Source organism: Urocitellus parryii, chromosome 1 (assembly GCF_045843805.1).
Source record: "Urocitellus parryii isolate mUroPar1 chromosome 1, mUroPar1.hap1, whole genome shotgun sequence".
NCBI classification, from domain to species: domain Eukaryota; kingdom Metazoa; phylum Chordata; class Mammalia; order Rodentia; family Sciuridae; genus Urocitellus; species Urocitellus parryii.
Window position 1 is genome coordinate 283,158,055 of NC_135531.1, and position 21,008 is coordinate 283,179,062.

Consider the following 21,008-nt stretch of genomic DNA (forward strand, 5'->3'; position numbering starts at 1 on the left):
CCTCCCTTTCTGTCTGTCCCCATGCCTGTCCTCTGCCCTGTGTGGGGCTGGGGTTTGGGGCAAGCACTGCCCCAGAGCCCACAGCAGCAGGCCCCCCCTTGTCCTCTGCCAGGCCTCCTGGGCATGAGCATAGCCTCCCCAGGACCTGCAAAGTGGCAGGCTGTCACACCCTGACTGTGGACCGTCCCCTGAGTCTGGCCTTGGTGGCAGGTCTCTTCCACAGTGCAGTGCAGGCAGAGGCATTTGTGGCAGGGACAGTCTTGGAGGTTACGGGTGTAGGAACTGTAGGAAGTCCCCCAATGCAGGGCCACCACCATTATGGCAGGCCATGGGGTTTGATGTCTCCACTGTGACAAAGGCAGCTCTGCTCACAAGGTGGTGGCTGGCACAACTCCTCATAGCCACTCAAGGACTCAGGCTGGCAGCAGGGCCACATCTGGACCGCACAGAACTTTGCTTCTTCCACCTGGGCAACATGCTGTGGCCTGGGGGTAACACATCTCTTGTCCCAGCTGGCTGGCCACCCTCCAGTCTCTGTCACTAGTTGTCTCATGCACCCTCTTTCCTGTTCAGGATGTACCCTCCCACTTCCCAGGGGAGACAGTCCAAGTACCCTCCAAAAGTTTGGGACCAGGGTTTGGGTCACCTCTCCATAAGATGGCTCCTGTGCACAGTCCACCTCAGCACTGGGACATCAGGGACAGGAAACCAAAGGTCACCTTACCCTCATAAGGAGCACTGAACAGGGAGGGGATGGATGCAGTGGTGCCCTACACAGAGAAGGACGGGGTCACCTGATCTCAGCCCTGTGGGGTGGCCACAACCACAGCCAGCACGCAGCTGCGTTCTCTGGACCTAGGCACCATCCTCATAAGGACCCACCTTTTTGCTGGTTCCTTCCCTCGCCCCAATATGGGGCCCATAGAAAGGCTGTCCCTGGCAGCCTCTTCCCCGTGAAAGCTGCCTCCAGGTCTCCAGCCAAACTAATCCCAGGCTCGTGGTTTCTTTGGCAACTATTCAAGGCAACACCTTTGTGGTCTCCGGCTTCCTGAGCCCAGTGCCAGGCACCACAGCCGCACCCACAGAGCTGCCTCCAGACACTGCTTGGATCTGTCAGAAGAGACACCTAGCAGTGACAGCCACAGTGGGGGCACGCCCAGGATGCCATCCTTGATGCCACTCTATCCCGGCTCTGCACACTCCCATCAGGGGGCAGAGGCATGCCCTTTGAGAAAAGCCCTGCCCTCCCGGCCTGCTTTACTGCCTTTCTCCAGCTCCCAAACCTGGAAACTGCCATCGGTTCCCTTCCTGCAGGTCCTTGGCAAGGCAGCCTGTGACCAATCTTCACTGCCAACCTGCTCCCCACCTCCTCCACTCCCACTCCTGTCAGTGCATGCTACCTGCTTCGCAAGGCCCACAGGTGAGCCAACATTCCAGCTGTGTCTGCTGACAGCCACAGCCCAGTCTGGTCATGCATGTCCATGTTCTATCAGGCTGGATTGCTGGAGCCCCCAGCAACGCCGCAGCACTGCTGTCTGCAGCAAGGAAGTTCACGTCTCTCTCAGGCTGCAGTCCACCTCGGCTGGCAGGGTGGCTGGGCTTTCTCCTTAGGGTGCTGATGGAGGAGACACTGGGGTTCCCAGGCACTGTGCCAGGATAACAAGAGCTGTGGAGGGCCCTACACCACTTCTGTTCCTGCAGGCCCACCCACCCCAGCCTGAGCACGGCAGTCGGGGTATTTGGCAGACAGCACCCATCACCACCGGAAGAGCTGAGGCCAGAATGTTGGGAAATGCCTGCATTTAAGAACAGGGTAGGGGCTTACCACAGGTAGGAAGAGAGTGGTTAAAGGAACCAGGATGTTACTGAAAAGGGGACGGGGCCTTAGTGCAAGAGACTGGCCTCCAGAGGCCAGCTGGAGGGCTGAAGCCTGAGGCAACAGTGTGAGGAGGTGGGTGGATTTGCATGTTCAGTCCCTATTGCTGGAGGCTCTCCAGTCCTTAGAGTCCAGATGAAGTTTTCTGAGTCTCAGTTAATGTCTTATGAAGTTAGACTTGTCCTTAGTGCTTCTCTTCCTTTCCCTACTCTTACTAAAACTTACTGGTGGTATTTGCTTCTTAAGTCCAGAGGTTTTGGACAGAATAGTGGGAACTTCTAGCACAAAGATCAGGCACAACTGAGAATTACTCACTTGGGTTAGTAAACATGTGGAAAAGGACAACAACCAAACAGAGTTGAAGAATGATCAGAAGAGAGCTTTAGGACACATTAAAGAATCGGACAAATCGTGCGTGTATCTGTGTGTCTGCATGCATGTGAAATAAACTATACAACAGGACTAGGTCTTTGTGAAACAAGAACAGGTAGTAATGAAAAAACGGCCAAATACCTTAGAATTTTTAAAAAGTTAATTATTAAGAGAAATAAAATGAAAATTCTATAGAGTAGTCACAATGAAGAGGAAATTCATAGCCTGGAATATCAAGAGAGAGTGAAGTGATTTTTTTAAGAAAAAAGTAGTAGAAACTACTCAAGGTTTGGGGATCAAGAAGTAAAAAATAAAACTACACAAAGAAGTTAAATTTGATCAAGGCATCCTAATCCCCAACTATTTGTTCCTCTTGTCATACTAGGGGCCCTACCAAGAGTCCTTCCTCCCACCAAGACTTCAGCCTCCCTTTTCTGTAGCTGCTTTCTCCTCCTTCCTCCTCTGATTCTCACCTCTCTGCTTTCCCCATCATCCAGGCAGAGCCATGCCCTCAGAAGCCTACCTACCCAAGTACCCATGGAGGGTTCCCTAACAAAGACTGTTTGTACTAAGAGGAATATGATGTCAGCTGCAAAGACTATCCCCCCACCCTCTTTCCCCATGAATAATCACTTGGTCAGACACTGGGAGAACAGAATCCCAAGAGAAGGGGAATCATAGCCAAGTGTGGGGCTGGGCAGGGACATCCTCAGTTATGTGTGGAGCATGGTAAGGGTGTGGCCAGAGCCGCTAGGCTCAGCACAGGACCTGAGAGAGCTCTTGCTGGCCAAGGCAGAGTGTTCAGACCACTGCTGCCTAGAGAGCACTCTTTGTTCAAAATGAATGAACAAACAAAAGCCTCACAGTCTCTCAAGTGGATTCAACAACCGTGATACTGGCAACAGCCCACATCTAAAATCTGCTCACCTCTAAGGACAGAAGCCAACTTTGGAGACTATCTACATAATACTCATAATAAGGTTTAAGAACACACCTGGGGATAATAGGTTAAAAAAATCCTATAAGAACCATGTATTGTTTTTGTAATGGGAAAAAAACAAGGCTTATCTAAAATATCACCAAAAAAGAGCCCCTGCTCTGCTGTGGTGAGCAGAGTGCACTAGGCCTGCCTGGTGTGAAGTACAGATGCTGGTCTTTCCTCCTGTATGGTCCTCAGCCATGGCCTGCGGCCTATGAAGCTTGAGTTCTTCACTCATAAAACAGGACAGGAATGCCGACCTCTGGGATGCGTAAGGATCACACAAACAACACTCAACATTCCAAAGGCAGCTCGTCCCTTCAAGTCTTTGGTATTTGTATTCGCCCAGGTAAACCCTCTTCACTACCCTTAGAAAGCCAACTATGGGCCAGGAAAGACCAAGCTGGTTCCTGTTCTAGTCCTGCCTGGAAGGATTCCTCTACCTGGAACCTTTAGTGCTGGGTTTAAAGGTAAATTGTGTGTTTATGTGGGAAAGGGAAGAAACCCAAGCTTCTAGGACCCCACCCCCACTGTATCAATCTGAGAAATTTCCCAGAAGGAGATCCATGCTTGGGTCACTGACAACCCCCTCCAAGCCCAGGACCATAACTGTTGCTGTCCTTCAAGGACCAGGACTGTGAATGGCACTGGCCACTCCTGGAGGCCCAAGAACAGTACCTTTGCTGACCACTCCCTGTGGCCCAGGACTGGCCGCCTGCTTTGTGTCCAATTCCTAATTTGCTCCTCAAGACCGTCGAACAGGCACTACCATGGGACTATAGATGGGGAAGCAGAGGCTCCAGGAAGGGCCAGGACTCTAGCTGGGCAGGTCCAGGGGATCTTTGCTTAACAACACTGGAGATTCTGGAGCCTGGGCTGCTGCCTGGGGCCCCTTTTAGGCCCACTGGGGCAGGTGCCAGGCCCGTGTCACTTTTCAGGCTTGAAGGGGCAGGATGTGCATAGTGAAAACTGGCCCTGCAGGGACATGACAGCAGGCCTATCCCAAGCAGGTGGACAACACGGGCTGCAGGTCTTCCCTGGCCACGGGCCTGAACTACCCTGTGTTTTAGACCTGAAAACCAAGCTGTGTGCACGCTCCACTGTTCTTTGTCCTACTGGCTTACTGATCTGATGGGGTCCAAAGTTAATCTCTCTTCCCATCCTGTGGTGCCACCACCTAGAGCACCTGCAATCCCACCTTGTGATGATTAGTCACTAAGCGCCTTTTGTTCTTCTTGGATATTTCTGACTGAACCCAGGGGAGCTTCACCACTGAGTTACATCCCTAGTCCTTTTTATTTTTTGAGACAAGCTCTCACTAAATTGCTCAGGCTGGCCTCAAACTTCTATCCTTCTGTCTCAGCTTCCAAGTCACTGGGTGTGGGAGGCCAATCTAGCACCTGACTCTCCTGCTGAAATGTGTGGTATCCCATATGGTCTCCAGTGGTCACACTGCTGGAGAGCCCCTTCTAGGGTGCAAGCCACTGTGTCTTCTTGCAGAACTCCACATCCCCAGGGATCCAATCACCTCACCTGTCCTTGTAACCCCGCCCCCCTTGACCTTCATTGGATGGGATTTCCTAAGAATTTAGATTCCCCCAATAAAAGCTCACTCCAAAGCCTGCGCTCTGGCTTGCACTCTCCTGCTCTCTCTTTCTCTCCCCAGCCTCGGTGTAGTTCCTCGCTCTCCTTTGGAGAGCATGAGGCCACGGGCAGGGGAGCCGTCCCAGTACTTGGTTTAAAGGTAAATTGTGTGATTGTGTTTTATTTCTAACGCCTTGAGAATTTCCCGAGTGACCGTAAATTAGCCATCTGTGCTGGATGCGGCAACTGGGATTACAGTCATGTGCCACACATCTATCTTACCTTCCCTGCTGCCCTAGACAGGGGCTGCTTTGAGCACACAGCAGTGAGAGATCTTTTTAAATGCAAACATGCAGTCTCCCTCCATCCTCCAGTCCCATTTCTCTCCTCTGGACCACATAAGAGCCCTGGGCCTGGTAGACAGGCCCTCCCTGGAGGATGCGGCTGCAGTGGTCCTCTACACATGCCACCGCCCTCATCTCATTCCTTGGGCATGCAGGGGTCTTAAAACACTGCCACCAATAGCAATGCTTCTCTCCTAGACTGGGATGGACTTGGCGACTTGCTTCCAATGATGCCATGTGGGAAGGACGGAATATGCCACCTGGGATGGGCCATACAACACACTTCAGCCTCCTCTTTCCCTTTCTTTTGGATTATCTGCTCTAGAAGAACTGCAGGCCATGTGGTAAGGACGCTCCAGAAGCCTCCTGGGCATCCAGATGGTGGGAAAGCAGGGCTTCAGGTGACTCTGGAATGGACCCTCCAGCTGTAGCCATGCCCTCCCTCCGAGGAGGTCAGCTCTGGCCTGACATTTGATTTTCTTCCTGAGAGATCCTGAGCCAGAACTATTTATATTACCAAATTCCTGACAGAAGCTGTGATAATGTTGGCAGTTCTAAGCCACCAAGTACTGGGGTAACTTGTTAGGCAGCTGTATGTAGTTAATACAGAAGGCCTGCAAGTCTGTTTTGCTACAATGAAAGCTGCAACTCAAAATTACTCCAACAGTAAGACTGAATCAATGGTACCACAGGCCCAGGAGCCCAGGTGAGATAACTCTGGCCCTGATCAGCCCAGGGCTCAGCAGAACTGCCAGCGGCCAGCTTGTCCTTTCTGTTCCAGGTCTTCAGCAGCATGCTCTTTGCCCTGGGGCTCAGCTCTGTGTGGTTGCTAGCTACTGTGACAGTTCCTGGCACTCCATCCACATGACCTGGCATCTGTGGATAGGAGAGGATGTATGCCCTTGTGTCTTCTGTGGACCGGGGAGAGACCTCCCTGGCAGCCCCCAGACTACTTGTGCCTTACTGCCAACCTGGGGCACATGGTACTTTCTGAACTTCTGACCTTGGAGCTGGGAAGAGGTCAAACTCCCCAAGTGACTTAGCTGCCAGAAACCAAACAACTAAAACCAGTGTTCTTGTGGGCAGAGGTGACAGAAGCTGTGCCATGTATGACAAAAAGGGTTGTACCTTCAGTGCAGTACTAAATAAACATCTCAGTCCAGAGCCCATAGATTTGGGAACAAGAACCAGCTGCCTCCATACCCCTTCTTAACATCACTCCACGCTGCTTCCAACCCCTCCTGTTACCCCAGGAGCCAGAGTCAGGGATGGGGGTGACCCAGGAAGGAGAGGAAGAAGCTCTCCAAATCAGCTGAGGGCACACCTCTGCACTCTGGGACAGTGGACAGGACCATGGGACATAAATTATAAAATGCGAGCAGACTGGAATTGTCCTGATGCCACCTCTAGCTAAAAGAGAAGCAATGCTGGTCACTCACTCATCCTGCAGGCCTAGGTTGCTACCTATCCAGCACCAACTGTCTCCTGGCCCCTTCCAGATCTTGGGGATCTGGCTCTGGGCATAGGCCCAACCCTGGAAAGGTGTGGCCACAGGAAGCTGCTTGCTTTCCAGAGGTTGTCAACATGGGTGAGTGGCACAGGAAGCCTCAGATGAGTCTGGATCCAGGCTGGTCCCAGTTCTGCTAGTCATGCAGGGTAAACCAGTTGCTCAGCACTTAGGACAGGGAAGAGATTTGTCTTCTACTCCTACAGGATCCCCAGGTGAAGCACAGCCCAGGTCCTTCCTGACTCCTTTTAGGTCTGGTGCAGCCACCAGCCAGCCAAAGAGTCACAACTGTCTTCTGTGCTGAATGAGCAAAAAGCATCCCAGACAGGAGTTGGGCTATGTGGTCACTTCCTTTTCTAGAATGTTCACAAGGAGATGAGTATCCTGGGCCCCAAACTATGGGGCTGGGGGCTGACAAGGTCAAGGGATTACAGCCTCCTGGCACACGAAGCACTAAGACAGGCCCTGTCCAGCCTCTCACTGGGAAGAATCGCAGCTTTCACAGGCATCTGGGACTCCAAGGCAGACAGAAGCTAAGGGCAGGGGTCCTGGGCCAGGTTCGTTTCTCTTCCAGCATTAGGGACTTTTCTCACCTAACTGCAGAAAAAGAGCTTTGTTCTGACTACCTTTCAGATTCCAAGGCTGCACTATCAGGAGACAGACAGCTGCCACTAGAAGGATGGGCCGCTCCTCTTCTCCCCTAGCGGGCCCTAGGCCTCGGCTTCCGTCCTGGCAGTGGACACCCAGGTCCTGCAGCACGGTCGTGAGGCCCTGCCCTCACTTCCCCGTGGCAGAGAGCGGCCACGAGCGGTACCCGCGCGTCCGGGAGACCCGACGCCCGGCCGTCTCGACCCACGGAGCTCCGCGGCCGCTCCTGCCCCCCGGAACCCGGCGGCCGCCCCAACCGCCCAGCCCGACGCCCAGCCCGGGCGCGGCCCGCCCAGGTAACGCCTCCCCGGCGGCGCAGCGCCGGAAGGAGGGCGCCTTCTGGGAGCCGCGCGGGGCGCTGGGATCTGCAGTCCGCGGCGCCGACTCGCCCCGGCCGCCCTCTCAGGTCCGCGGCGCTCCCGCCCCGTCCGGAGGGGGAAGGGGCCTCGGTCGGCGCGGTCCCAGCGCCCGCCGGCTCCGGGAGAAGGACGGCCGGGGTGACGGCGCAGCCTCGCGAGAGCCGGGCCCGGAAGCCCCGCGCGCTCGGAGTCCGCTGGCGCCCGCCAACGCTCGCGCGCGATTGGGCCGCTGCGTCACCTGACCCGAGCGACGCGCCTGGTTGGCTGCGGCCGAGTTACCTGGCGACGGAGCGCAGGGCTTCGCGGCGGGGCCAGCGCCCGTAGGTCCCGCGGGCGAGGCAGGCGCGGAGCAGCGGCGGCAGCGGCGGCGGCCGGGTCCGCAGGCTGCAGATGGGCGCTCAGGGCGCCGAAGATGCTGGCGGGCCGGGGCGAGGCGCCGGCGCGGGAGCTCTTCCGGGACGCGGCGTTCCCCGCCTCCGACTCGTCGCTCTTTTTCAACTTGTCCACACCGCTGGCCCAGTTTCGGGAGGACATCACCTGGAGGCGGCCCCAGGTGGGGCCCGGCCTGGGCGGGTCTCGGGCGGGTGCGGCGGGAGGCCGGCGCGCGCCTCGCAGCCCCTCAGGTGGGCTGGGAAGGAGTGGAGCGCCAGGACCGGCGGGCGCTGCCCCACCTGCGGAGCCGACCCACGGCGTGCTGCTCAGATGCGCTCGTGGGGAGTTTGCCCCGGGAGGTCTGTACCACGACCACATGAGACCCAGAGGCGAGGCGTTAGTTGAATGAAATTGTTCCCCTGTGCAGAAGGGAAAGGAAAGCATTGTTTGCCATTCTGTTCCACCACATACTTGTGGCCAAATGTAAGTCCCGGTACGGCCACTCAGACCTCTCGCCCTCTTCGTTGTTCCCACAGGCCTCGGCGTTTTGCACATGCATGCCAAGAGCCGATGCACATGCATGCCAAGAGCCGATGCACAGGAGAAGTCGGGATCGTTACACACAGCCACAGCATGTGGGAACAACCTAGGGAAGGGTGGCTGCTGTTCCACACATCCCAGGACTCCAGTGGATGTAGAACCAGGCTGCACCACACACTGCAGAGTATGCAGACAAGTTTGGATCTCCTAGAATTTCCAAGTCAGTTGAACAGTTTGTCTGAGTTCAGCTAGAGAACTTGACCCTCAGGAGCAGGTTGTTGCTCAAGGCACAACAACAGATGAAATACCCAGCCCCTGTTTTTTTTCTCCGAAGAGTCTACACCTGGCTTCCACTCCACATGCCTCTTCTGGCCACAAGCTTTCCTGTTCCATTGCTTGTGATTGCCGTTCTCAGGCTCTGAGGTCCCTTTGTGCCCTTCTGGAAGGGTCAGATTAAGCCCACAAAGCAAAACAGTTGTAGAAATTCAGTTTTGGATTTTGCCAACACTCCCACCGATTGGGCTGCTGTAAGCGTCCCATAATCCCAGTGGCTTGGAGTCTGAGGCAGGAGGATCCGAGTACAAAGCCAGCCTCAGCAACTTAGTGGTCCTAAGCAATTCAGTGAGATCCTGTCTCTAAATAAAAATATTAAAAAAGGGCTGGGGACATGGCTCAGTGGTTGAGTGCCCCTGAGTTCAATGTCCAGTAACCCCCCCCCAAAAAAAAAATGGGATTTAGGTGTAATGAGCCCCAGTAGAAAGTTTTTGATAAAGGAATGATTCTATGGAATTCTCTTTTAAGAAGTTCACTTGTAGGGGACTGGAGCAGAGGATGACAGGGTGGCATTAAAATGTATCTAATAGCTTTTTATTCTTTCATGGCAATTTTTTAAATGTTGTAACTATCGAGTTCACATCTATTCATAATAATAACCGTATTCAACAAGAAAGAAGCAGCACTGTGGGAAAAGAAAGAAGCTTAGTGATACTCCTGGGCAGGAAGTGGATTGTTGAGGCGAGAGTGCCTATGGCCCTTGCAGGACGCTCTGGTACACGAGCAGCAGAGGGCAAGGCTTGGGAATAGACGGACTTGAGGTTACTTTGGAGGGAGCTGGACAGGCCATAGAGACTGGTGAAGTTGAGGATAACGGAGGAATCAAGAATGATTTCTCAATGTTTGGCCTGAGAAACTGGATTGGTGGTGGTCCGGGTGAGAGTCTAGGGTGCTCTGGAGTTGGGTTTACTCCCCATGTTCAGGTGGAGCTGTTAGGAAGAGCTGGGCTCTATAGAGGCCTCCCTATGGGTATGGAGTAAAATTTGCATCTGGTCCAGGGCATGGAAGAGCATGTGATGTGGGAGGATGGGTGTCCGAGGGGAAAGGCTGAGCCCAGGGAGCGCGAAGGTGTTGGGCATGGTGAAACAAGTGCCTGACCCAAGGCTGTGAGGGCAGTTGGTCGGGAGGAGCGTGTGGACTGTGGGAGCCCAGAGGGCTTGCTGGCATGCCTTCAGGGGTTGGTGCTGTCAGAAGTGACACTGTGGGGGTGACTTGGTGGAGGTGTTGGGAACATGACTGACAGTCTAGCAGGGGCTGTGTTGAGCATGAGGGAGGAACAACCTAGTCGTGCTCCTGAGGAGGTCATTGGGAAGCAGCTGTGACACCAAGGGACATGTTTTAAAGATGGTGCCTCTCCTCGCCTACACCTGGGGGCGAAAAACTGAGCACATGGCAGGAGAGGTCAGGCCAGTGGCTTCTGGTGAAGCAGGAGGGAGGCCAACAGCTCAGGAGCATGGGCAGGGGCAGCATGGACATTGTGAGACACGAGGGGGAAGGGAGAAGTGTGGGATATGGAGCCTTGTGGGAAAGTGGTAAGTTTTCCAGCGTTTAGAGAACCCCGTGCCATTATTAATTTATGAGGTGAAATTGTTTTCTAAACCAGTATTTAGTTGTTTTGAGAAGGGGCATGGTTGAATTCAGCTAGAGTCGAGGATTTTGCCAAGAGGGTAGGAGGATAGAGATGGACACAGCTGAGTTTGAACTGGCCCCCTGAATCTGGATCTGAAGCCAGGAGGATTTGAAGGATAATGGCTAGGAGGAGCCAGCTCCCCCCACACCCCTCGTTTTGGGTGGGGAAACTCCAATGATCAGAAATGATCAGGCAGCATCTTTGTGTCCTTCCTGAAGGCTGGCCATCGGGCATACACTAAGATTGGATGATTTTCTTTATTTTAGGAAATTTGTGCCACGCCCCGGCTATTCCCAGATAACCCTTGGGAAGGACAGGTGAAGCAGGGGCTGCTGGGCGATTGCTGGTTCCTGTGTGCCTGCGCCGCCCTGCAGAAGAGTCGGCATCTCCTGGACCAGGTATGGGGCTCTCAGCCCAGGGTTGTGACCAAGCAGGCCTCTGCACAGGGAGCCCCTTCAGACACACAGCCCTGCGCAGTGCTTCCATGGCTGTGCAGGAGGTCAGTGGGAACTTGAGGGCTCCAAGCCTGCGACTATTGACCAGCATATCCCTCTCATGCAGGAGTGGACCAGATCGGGGGTCTCTGCCCTGCTCTGAGCTCTGAGCCCTGGTTCTCCATGTGGCCAGAGCCACGCTCTTGGGGTAAAAAGACATGGGCCAGCTGTTTTCATCACCTGATAAAAAACATCTTAGAGAGAGAAAGGTTTATTTTGGCTCCAGCTGCAGAGATTCCCGCCCATGGTCAGCTGGCTCCATTGCTCTGGGCTGAGGCAAGGTAGAGCGTCATGGTGGAAGGGTATGGCAGATCCACACTTCCTCAGTGCAGTCAGGAATGGACTGGGGAGGCCACCACCTCAGTATTGCCATCAAATACAAATCTCAGCAGACAGACCCCCTGAGGAAGTCAGAGCCCTCCTGATCCAGTCACCTCTGCACACTGCTGTACTGGGGACCAGGCTCAACACGAGCCTTTGGGGAACCCTTCATACCCAAACCACAAAACCACACCAACCTGGCACGGGATAGGATCAGCAGAAGGGCCTGTGTTGCTGGTTTGGCATCTCTTTCCTGAACTCGTTGCTCTCTACCCCAACTCCTGTACTTGGGATAGAACCCCAGAATGTTCTGCCACTGAGCTATACCCCCTGCTCTTTTTATTTTTTATTCTGAGACAAGGCCTCACTAAGTTGACCAGGCTGGCCTCAACCTTGCCACCCTCCTGCCTTAGCCTCCTGAGTCATTTGGGTTATAGGCCTGTACTACAATGCCCAGCTGATTTTCTTTTTTTAAAAAACAGGTTTTAAATGTAAAAATGTGAAAGGTAATCAAAACTGTTCTGGCAAATACCACAGCGCAGAAGCCTGTGCAGATTTTCTTCTGTGTTCACTATTTTAGGCGTGGCTCTTTGCTCAGGGTTCTCAAATAGGGCAGGTGCACCCCTGTGGAGCCCTGTCTGCCCTGGGCCAAAGCACATGGCTCTCATACCTCCTCTCCAGGAGGCCGTACTGGCTTTGACCTTTCTTTCAGAAGAGAGTGCTGACCCCATGGTCGTCCTCTTCCTGGCCCCTGAGTGGTGGGGCCAGCACGTACAGGTCTGCCTGGTGCAGCCCTGTGCTCCTCTACCCCTGGGTGGGAACCGGAGATCCCAGGGAACCAGAAGTGGGCGTGATGGGTCCGACAGCCCAAAGGGCTGCTAGGCCCAGGGGACCTGCTGTTGGCAGCCAGTTCTGGCGAGAGTTGAGTCGCTTGTACCTGCCAGAGTCAGTTGTTTCGGATTCAGGTTTTATACTTATTTGGGACTAAAATGTAACGGTTGACTTTTTAAAAAAAGTTTTGGAGGATATTGTGTTCCTGAATGCAATTCAAAAGTATTCAGATGGAAAGACTGTGCATGTTGTTTCTGGTGGTTGAGTTTGCTGTGAGCAGGGATGGACACTGGTGCAGGTCCATCAAGCCCTTGCGCTCTGCAGGCACCTGTGCTTGCTGGGCACCCTGTGGTCAAGATGCTGGGGGCTCCTATTGCTGCTTATCTCTCATGTTCTGCTTTTCCTCTCCCTGTGCACGGTAGGTCTTCCCTCCAGGACAGCCGAGCTGGTCCGACCAGACATACTGTGGCCTCTTCACCTGTCGAATTTGGCAGTTTGGACGATGGGAGGAGGTGACCATAGATGACCGTCTGCCTTGTCTTGCAGGGAGACTCTGCTTCTCCCGCTGCCAGAGAGAGGATGTGTTCTGGCTTCCCTTACTGGAAAAGGTCTATGCCAAGTACGTGTGCTGCACTGAGCAGCAGGACCAGGCTGGACATCCTGGCTTGTGACATCCATGTGTGGCTCTTTGCTCAGGGCCGCAGAGTGCCTGGCAACCTCAGGGTCTGGTAGCCAGGCCTGTGGGTCCAGAGGCAGGTGTTCTGCTCTGAGGCCTGTGGCTGGCCCTTATCCTGCCCACTCCCTGCCTCCCCATCTCTCAGTCCAGGTGGGGTCGTCGCTCCGCAGGAAGGACAGACATGTCCTCCTTTTCATTTTCTCAGACCCAACAAGAAAGTATTTTTGTGTACTTGTCCTTGAACGTTCAGGAGAGGTGGCCTCTGAACACTTGTTGGAGAGGAGCAAGCCACTTGGGTGGCAATACTCGCTTGTCACAGTCCTCTTTGCGAAATTTGATTGCACAGCTTTCCCTCTTAGATTGTGGATAGCAACTTGCTGAAGGAGCTGACCCACAGGCAGGCATTTGAAAGGGCTGGCCAGGGACCTCATTGATATTTGCGCATGGGGTATGAGCTCCAGGGACGAGGGCGTTGGCATCTCTGCACCATTCTCATTTTACACTTTGCCCGCACTGGAGGCCAGAAGGTGTCTGAGCATGGCAGAAGCTGCTGGGACACAGTTGATGGGCATTTGCAGGAGAGACCAAGCCCAGACTTGGTGACAACTACAAGAGGCTTGATGGGAGTGGAGACTGGAAGACGAGAGTCCTGCTGAGGCTCACTCCACAACGCTATCGTCCCCTAGGGTCTATGGGTCCTATGAGCACCTGTGGGCAGGGCAGGTGGCAGATGCCCTGGTGGACTTAACTGGTGGCCTGGCAGAGAGGTGGAGCCTGAAGGACTTAGCAGGAACCAGTGGCCAGCAAGACAGACCCCATGGCTGGGAGCACAGGACGTGTCGGCAGCTGCTTCGCTTGAAGGACCAGTGTCTGATCAGCTGCTCCGTTCTCAGTCCCCGAGCTGGTAAGGCTGTGGCCGCAGGCGCTCCCTGCCTACCCGATGCCTGTTGGCGCTCTGCCCCTTCTCCAGAGAGAGGTCCCCTCTTCCCTAGACCAGTCCTTTCAGTGGAGCGCGGCAGGACCCACGTGGCTGTGTCCTGCAGAGAGTCTAGGAAGCAGGTGGCAGAGTCGAGGCTGGTCACATTCGTCATCCACCCAACTGGCGACTGCAAAGTCCAGACCCTTTCTGTTTTAGTGAAATGTATCAAAGCTCGTTAGGGAAGTTGGTATAGAAGATGTCAGCGACGACGTGTAGTCACCTGTGACTTTTTCGGGTACTTTTTTTTTTCATAAACGTCTTCATGTTTTGTCTTCTAGTTGGTTTGGGTTTTTTTTTTTTTGGTACCAAGGATTGAACTCTGGCACCCAGCTGCTGGGATCGCTGGCTTGTGCCGCCCCAGCCTCTGCTCTGGTGTTTTGTGTGCCTTTCTAAGCTGTTATGTGAATGTTGCAGGGTTTTGTTTTGTTAATGGACTTGCCAAGATTTTCTTTATACCTCAAATGTGGGATGTTTGAGTCCTTTTGTTTGTCATAAATGATATCCAGTGAACATGTCTGTAATTTCTACTTACATGTAAGGGTTTTTTTTAAAAATATTTACTTTTTAATTGTAGTTGGACACATACCTTTATTTTATTTATTTTTATGTGATGCTGAGGATCAAATCCAGGGCCTCACACGTGCTAGGCTCTACCGCTGAGCCCCAGCCCCAGCCCCACGTGTAGGATTAGTTTTGATAATGATTTTGGTTAAAAACATGAACATGAGTGTGGACTGAAGCATGCAGGCAGCCTCGCGGACCCTGCCAGGCAGTGTCTGGGGTTGGTCAGGTGCTGGTCTGGGTCCCAGGACTCCTCCCTGGAGTTGTTGACTTGGGCCCGCCCCAGTGTGGGAGGGCTAATTCCTAGCACTTATGGCTTTGCCCCCTGCCCCCATAGAGAATGGCTGGAGCCCACTGAAGTGTCAAGGGCTGGGGACAAGAGGGACACCAGAGTGGCAACTGTGGTGCCCTAGGTGAAGCCCTGAGGTAGTTCCAGGAGCTCCCTTTGCTCTTCCTGGCCCACTGCCCTGCCTCCTGCATGTCACGTCCATGTGTCCCGAGGTGTCACCAGGTGAGCCCTCGCCTGGCAGCCAGTCCTCCCTGGTACCTCTGGTCTGAATGGCCCTGCCTCCAGCTGACTTTGCCCCAACCGGTCTCTTGGTTCTGGGCAGTTGCCAGCTGGTCAGTGGCAGTGAAAGCAGCGAGGTCCTTCCCTGACGTGGTGGCCGCCGAGGTCTGGGACAGGAATGGCTTGCACAAGAAGCCAGGGCCCGCCTTGGCTCTTTGCCTGGCACAGTGTGCTGCTGGAGACTCCTGAGCTAACTGACCTGCAGTCAAGAACGGTGCTCCGTGGTCCTGGGCCCTGGGGCCTCCTGGTAGCCGGGCTGGAACATCCTGGCAGGGTGTCGGAGACCCGTGTGTTCTCCCCCGTGGGGACTCTGTTCTGTACCTGGGCTCTGCCTCACACAGGTGCCAGGGACCTGGGGGCATTCCATGCCTTCATCGTCTCAGATCTGCGGGAACTCCAGGGACGAGCTGGCCAGGGCATCCTGCTGCTGCGGATCCTGAACCCCTGGGGCCGGCACTGCTGGCAGGGACTCTGGAGAGAGGGGTGAGTACCAGGAGTAGGGCCCTGAGACCCTGTGGTCCCCAGCCTTCTGGCCTGTGCCTTAGTGAGTCCAGCTGTCAGGTCAGTGTTCGTGTCTGCAGGGCCACTTGGCGGCACCTCGTGCACTGCTGTGTTCAGGGCCTCGGGCAGTTCTTGGGAGGTGTGGGACCACCGTGACCCTAGGTCTTGGGGGAACCCACAGACCCGGGAACAGGAACTTGGTTTGAAGACCCAGCTAAGCCAGGATTCCCTGGAAGCCTGGAGCTGCAGACGGTGGTGGACTCCCAGCTGGAGTGCATGCAGCAGCTCCCACTGAGACTGCAGGGCAGGTGTCGTTCTGGGGAAGCCAGTCCAGAGGCAAGAAGCCCCACTGGGGAAGGAGAGAGGCCCCTCATCTCAGGATGCCTCTCGACACGGGAGGGGGCCCAGCAGCAGGACCACGGGGTGCTGGAAGGGGGGACTCTCTTGGAAGCAGCTTTCCTGAGGGAGGCTCCTTACAGGGGTGAAGGGTGGAGTCAGGTGGAGCCAGCTGAGGGGGCCGAGCTGCTGTCCCAGCTCCAGGACGGGGAGTTCTGGGTGGAGGAAGAGGAGTTCCTCAGGGAATTTGAGGAGGTCACCATTGGCTACCCAGTCACAGAGGCCGGCCACCTGCAGAGTCTCTACACAGGTAGGGCAGCAGGAGAGTGGGTCCCCCATGGGCACCCGGGGCAGAGCGCGTGCCCAGGCCCCACCCGTGCATCCTGGGAACTGGAGGAGGTTGAGGCCTGCCCGCATGGCCCGGGGGTACAGCAGGGCTGTCCCAGAGCTGATGTGGATGCTCTCCTGCTAGAGAAGACGCTGTGCCACACGCAGGCGCTGCCTGGTGCCTGGGTCGTGGGGCAGTCAGCTGGAGGTTGCCGGAACAACAGCTGCTTTCCCTGCAACCCCAAGTACTGGCTGAGGCTCTCAGAACCCAGCGAGCTGTGTGTGGCTGTTCTGCAGAGACCCAAGAAGCACCCAGCAGGCAGGGCCCGGGCTCTGGTGGGCCGTGGCCCTGCCCCATCAAGCCTCCTGGGCAAGGATCACCAGGTCAAGGACTACCAGGCCGTGGGCCTGCACATCTGGAAGGTAACTGTCACCCCACCCACCCCCGCAGTGGCCGTGGGGACCAGGCCTGCTTTTGGCACTCTGCCAGGGGCCCTGTCTCTCACCTCCATGGGCTGCCATGGACCCAGCTGAGCTGAGGCTCTCCAGCTCTGCCCTGTGCCTCACTGGCCAGAGAAGAACAGGACAACAGCCGGGGGGGGTGGGGGGCCCACAGGAGCTGCCCCCCGGCCCTGCTCTCGGCCCTGCTCTCCAGCACAGTGAGCAGAGCCACTCAGGAGAGGAGCTGCTTCCGTCCTCCAGGCGTCCCTCTGACTCCTCCCTCGGTCCTTCCCTTGCTTGGTGGGGATTGTGACGCTGATCTTTGACCTCTTGGGCCTGTTCTGAGGCTTTGGTCACACTCAGCCACTAGATCCTAAACTGGCTGTTTCCTGGAAGACTGGCTGGGCTGGGAGCTGCTGCCCGTCTGCCTGCCCAGTGGCTGTGTCCTCGTGGGCTGGAAGCTGTCGCGGCCTTTGTGGGCAGGCCTGCATTATGGTTCTTTCCTCTCACGAAGGAGGGGCGAGCCCCTTCCCACAGTTCCCCAGCTGTGCTGGCCGGGGGTCTTTGGGGGCACAGCCTTGTGTAGATTTGTTTGTTTCCTCCTTGACCCTGGTGACAGGGCTCGGGGAAGCCTTGGGTCTGGCTTTTCCAGTTGGCCCTTGAGAGGATGAGGGTGCGCATGGACTTTCACCTGCTGAGCAGGGAGTGGAGAGCTGGGTGCTGGGCGCTCTCCCGCTGACCTCTGCCTGCCCTCTGCAGGTGGAGAAACGGCGGGTCAGCCTGCCCAGAATCCTGTCCACACCCCCTGTGGCTGGCACTGTGTGTCATGCATATGACCGAGAGGTCCATCTCCACTGCGAGCTCTCCCCTGGCTACTACCTGGCTGTCCCCAGCACCTTCCTGAAGGACATGCCAGGGCAGTTCCTGCTGCGAGTTTTCTCCACAGGCAAAGTCTCCCTCAGGTGAGGAGCCATCCAGGGATGGGACTCTGGTGGCTGCCCTGGGTGGGCACATTCCTCAGACAGGCTGCCAGCACCCTCCTCCGCTCCTCCCTCCACAGTGCTGTCAGGCCAGCAGCCAAGGGCGCCTCCCCTGGGGCAGCCCTGCCCTCCGGCGAGTGGGAGACTCTGCAGCTGCGGGGCTGCTGGAGAGCAGGCCAGACAGCAGGGGGCAGCAGGAACTTCGCCTCCTACCTCTGCAACCCCTGCCTCCCTTTCTCAGTCCCCGAGGGCTCCGGTCCCCGCTGCATCCGAATCACCCTGCACCAGCACTGCCCGCTCAGTGACAGCCAGTTGCATCCCATTGGCTTTCATGTCTTCCAGGTGGGCTCCTCAGCAAGGGACAGGTATGGGGAGGCCCAGGCCACCCATATCTGTCCCGTGTGGTCCAGTAATCAGCTGCCTGGGAGGCAGAACCTGGGCTCAGTTGGGCACATCAGCCCAGCTGGCTGGTCTCACGGGAGGCTGGTCTCTAGGTTTCTAAGGCTGTATTTGCTGGGGTCAGCTCAGATGGCCCTGGGCCACTCACCCTGGCTTGGAACATCTGTGTCCTGAGGTCGATTCTCCCCAGGGCATGCCCCCTACCCCAGGATCCTGGACTCTGGAGGCTGCTCAGGGGATCCTGGGCAGAGGCCCAGCCTCACCATGGATTTGGCCCCAGCAAGCAATTTCAGAGAAGCCCTACCCACTGGTGCAACAGGGAGTGAACACACCCAGGAGCCACCCAGGTCATACCACCTGCCCCTCCCATGTCACTGAGCGCCCTGGGTGGGACTGGCAAGAGCTGCTCCCCAGTAGGGGGCAGTGGAAGCCAGAGCAGCGATGGCCTGGTCTGCAAGAAGGGGTAGGTGGGGCCAGAGGAGCGGACAGTGGGGTGAGCTGCTCCTGCAGCCAGCAGGCAGAGGAGAGGTGGGGGTGCCCTCAGGGAGGCCAGCAGCCCGAGGGTGCCCCTGGAGCTACCGGAGCCTGCAGCTGGGGTCAGCCCTGCACAGCTGAGACAGGAAGGAGGCAGTCGGGCAAAGTGACGGTCGCCCCAGTGTCGTTCCAGAGGGCGGCGTATCAGTCCAGGTCAGCCAGGGGAGGGGTAGGGTCAGGAAGCAGAGGTCATGACAAGGGACCTCGCCATGGGCCATCTGGTAACACTGCTGCTCATGCTTAGCCACTCATGCAGGTGGAGGTGGCTCAGGCTCCTGCCAGGGAAGGGCTGATCAGACCTCGCCCGGTGCCTTCCTCGGCCCGGCTCTGTCCTGCCCCTTCTGTAGCCAGCCGGTGGGGGGGGGCACTTAGCAGATCTGGAGGAGGAGGGGGAGGGAGGGAGAGTTCATGGCTCAGGGTCACAGGCCTGAGTTCTGTGGGGACAGTTCTGGGGCTCCCAGCCCACATGGGGCTGTGCTTGTTCTGGGAGGACAATGGCTGAGGATGTCCTGGGCTGTAGCTGGTGGGAACACATGGCCTGGCATGCAGTGACCAAGAGAAGAGAGCGGGATTTCTGGTAAGAGGGTCGGTGCCTCCCTCGGAGGCGCCACTGAGCCCAGAGAGCTGAGGAAGACACTGGGACCTTGCCTGGTGCTGCGTGCTGTGTGGGCCACCAGGAAGGAGCGCAGACCAAAGTGCCAGTGCCCAGGGCTGCTGGCCAGAGCACTCTGGGTTGGGGTCTGGGCGGTGGTACGTGCCTACCGCAGAGCTGATCTGAGGTTCCTGGGCTTGGTGCCACTGCCAGGGCCTTCTGGCAAGGGTGGTCCAGTCTCAGTGGGAGGGAGGTTCAGTGGGTGGGCCTGGCACTTGCTCCCCAGAAAAGGGGTGCATGTGATTCAGGAGGGCCAGGCACCGGCATCTTGGGATCCAGCAGACTCCAGCTGCTGCTGCCTGGGCAGTGTCCCCATCCATACAGCCGCCTCAGGCTGAGCCCTGCACCCTCCAGGTCCCTGCAGGTGGCGAGAGGCAGGGCACAGGCCCCCTGCTGCTCCAGGAGCCACTGCTGAGCTGTGTGCCACATCGCTATGCCCAGGAGGTGAGCCGGCTCTGCCTGCTGTCTGCGGGCACCTACAGGGTCGTGCCCTCCACCTACTGGCCTGACACCGAGGGCTCCTTCACGGTGACCGTAGCAACCAGAGTGGACAGGTGCGGCTCTGGGCCTTGGGCTGACCAGTAGGTGTTCTTGGCCCTGAGCACTCAGCAGCCTTCCCTGTCTGGTTCTCTGCTGGCCCAAGGCAGGAATGGGCCTGCTTGCCTGGCTGAGCTGGCAGGAGGGTCTGGTGAGAGGCCAGCCTGGAGCAGGTGGCCCCCCATGAGCTGCCCTCTCTCCACAGGCGGTCCATTCACAGCCAGGAGATGCTGGGCCAGGTCCTCCAGGAGGTGCGTCCCAGTGCCTTAGGCCCCTCCCAGCTGCCTCGCTCAGTGGCCTCTGCTACCCTGAGTCACAGGGCAGAGCTTGCAGGGACTTGGGGGCTGGGCTGTCACAGTCCCTAGGGGCATTTGGGGGGGGGGCGGTGCGGGAGCAGCCCTGAGCCCACCTTTCCTCCTTCTTGCAGGTTTCCCTCACTGCAGTGATGAAGGCCTAGCCGGGCTCCCATGTGGCAGCTCTGGGGGCTGGGGCTAGGCCAAGCCTTGACCTGCCTCAGCTCTGCAGGGCGGCCACAGCTTGGGTCCCAAGTGTGCTCTGTCCTGGAGAGAGGAAGTCTTGGGGTGGCACAGGTGCTGCAGGAGGGTCAGGGACTCCTGTGGTGTCTGTCCCGTGCCCAAGACCCCAGGGTCCCTCCCACATGGTCCTGCCGACTCCAGGCGGGCGCGTGTTGTAACAGGTGTTGCTGAGAGCTATTTATTACTTGAAATATTTTTTAGGACATGACTTTATAAATAAACATGAGCAGTTTGTGGGTTGGTCTTGTTTCATGAGGCTCAAGCCTGAAGAGGCTGCAGGAAGGGGTGGGGGTGGGTGCTGAGGTGGGGTGAGGGCCACATGGGCTCTGGGGGTGGGCAGGGCTGACCTGGAGGTGGTGTCTGGGAGGAAAGGAGTGTGCAGGGCCAGGCGCGGGTGGGCCCCAGGACAGGAGGCAGAGGGCTTCTTTGGAGGAGACGGAGGCTCAGACAGGGTGGAGCCTTCTGAGGGAACAGAAGCTCCAGAGGAGAGGGACAGGTGCAGGTGCTGCCCGAGGCTGAGGGCCACCAAAGACCCTGGGGACAGACGTGGGTTCCTCCTGTGCGGAGCCGCGGCTAGATGTCTGCCCCCAGTGTCTTGCTGGCTGTCAGCCAGAGCCCATCTTGGAGGTATCTGGGTTCCTCGCTGGGTCTCAGCCCCCGTCTTCCCTCGCTGCACACCCCACATGTCAGGGAGGGCTGGGGGCATTGCTGTTCCCAGTCACTTCAGTTCTGCCAGCCCTGCTGTCCTAGCAGTTCTCAGTAGACGCTGCCCAGGGAAGGGCCTGTGGCCC

At 56.8% G+C, this 21,008-nt stretch overlaps 1 protein-coding gene across 1 annotated transcript; it reads left to right on the forward strand.

Annotated features, from left to right (window-relative positions):
• Positions 1-7,987: 7,987 nt before the first annotated feature.
• Positions 7,988-20,465, forward strand: Capn10 (calpain 10). The gene is made up of 12 exons (XM_026414770.2): positions 7,988-8,222; positions 10,811-10,942; positions 12,613-12,809; positions 13,553-13,770; positions 15,316-15,457; positions 15,955-16,121; positions 16,284-16,561; positions 17,339-17,541; positions 17,640-17,901; positions 19,499-19,698; positions 19,887-19,932; positions 20,109-20,465. Exons 1-12 carry the CDS (start codon positions 8,082-8,084, stop codon positions 20,136-20,138), a joined length of 2,016 nt encoding a protein of 671 aa, XP_026270555.2. The 5' UTR covers positions 7,988-8,081; the 3' UTR covers positions 20,139-20,465.
• The last annotated feature ends 543 nt before the right edge of the window (positions 20,466-21,008 follow it).

Bases quoted from the DNA above. Each gene is read 5' to 3' on its own strand.
- Capn10 (XM_026414770.2), top strand. From the start codon at position 8,082: ATGCTGGCGGGCCGGGGCGAGGCGCCGGCGCGGGAGCTCTTCCGGGAC. The intron at 17,902-19,498 runs GTGGGCTCCTCA...TGCACCCTCCAG, and splicing joins TTGGCTTTCATGTCTTCCAG to GTCCCTGCAGGTGGCGAGAG. The intron at 19,699-19,886 runs GTGCGGCTCTGG...CTCTCTCCACAG, and splicing joins GTAGCAACCAGAGTGGACAG to GCGGTCCATTCACAGCCAGG.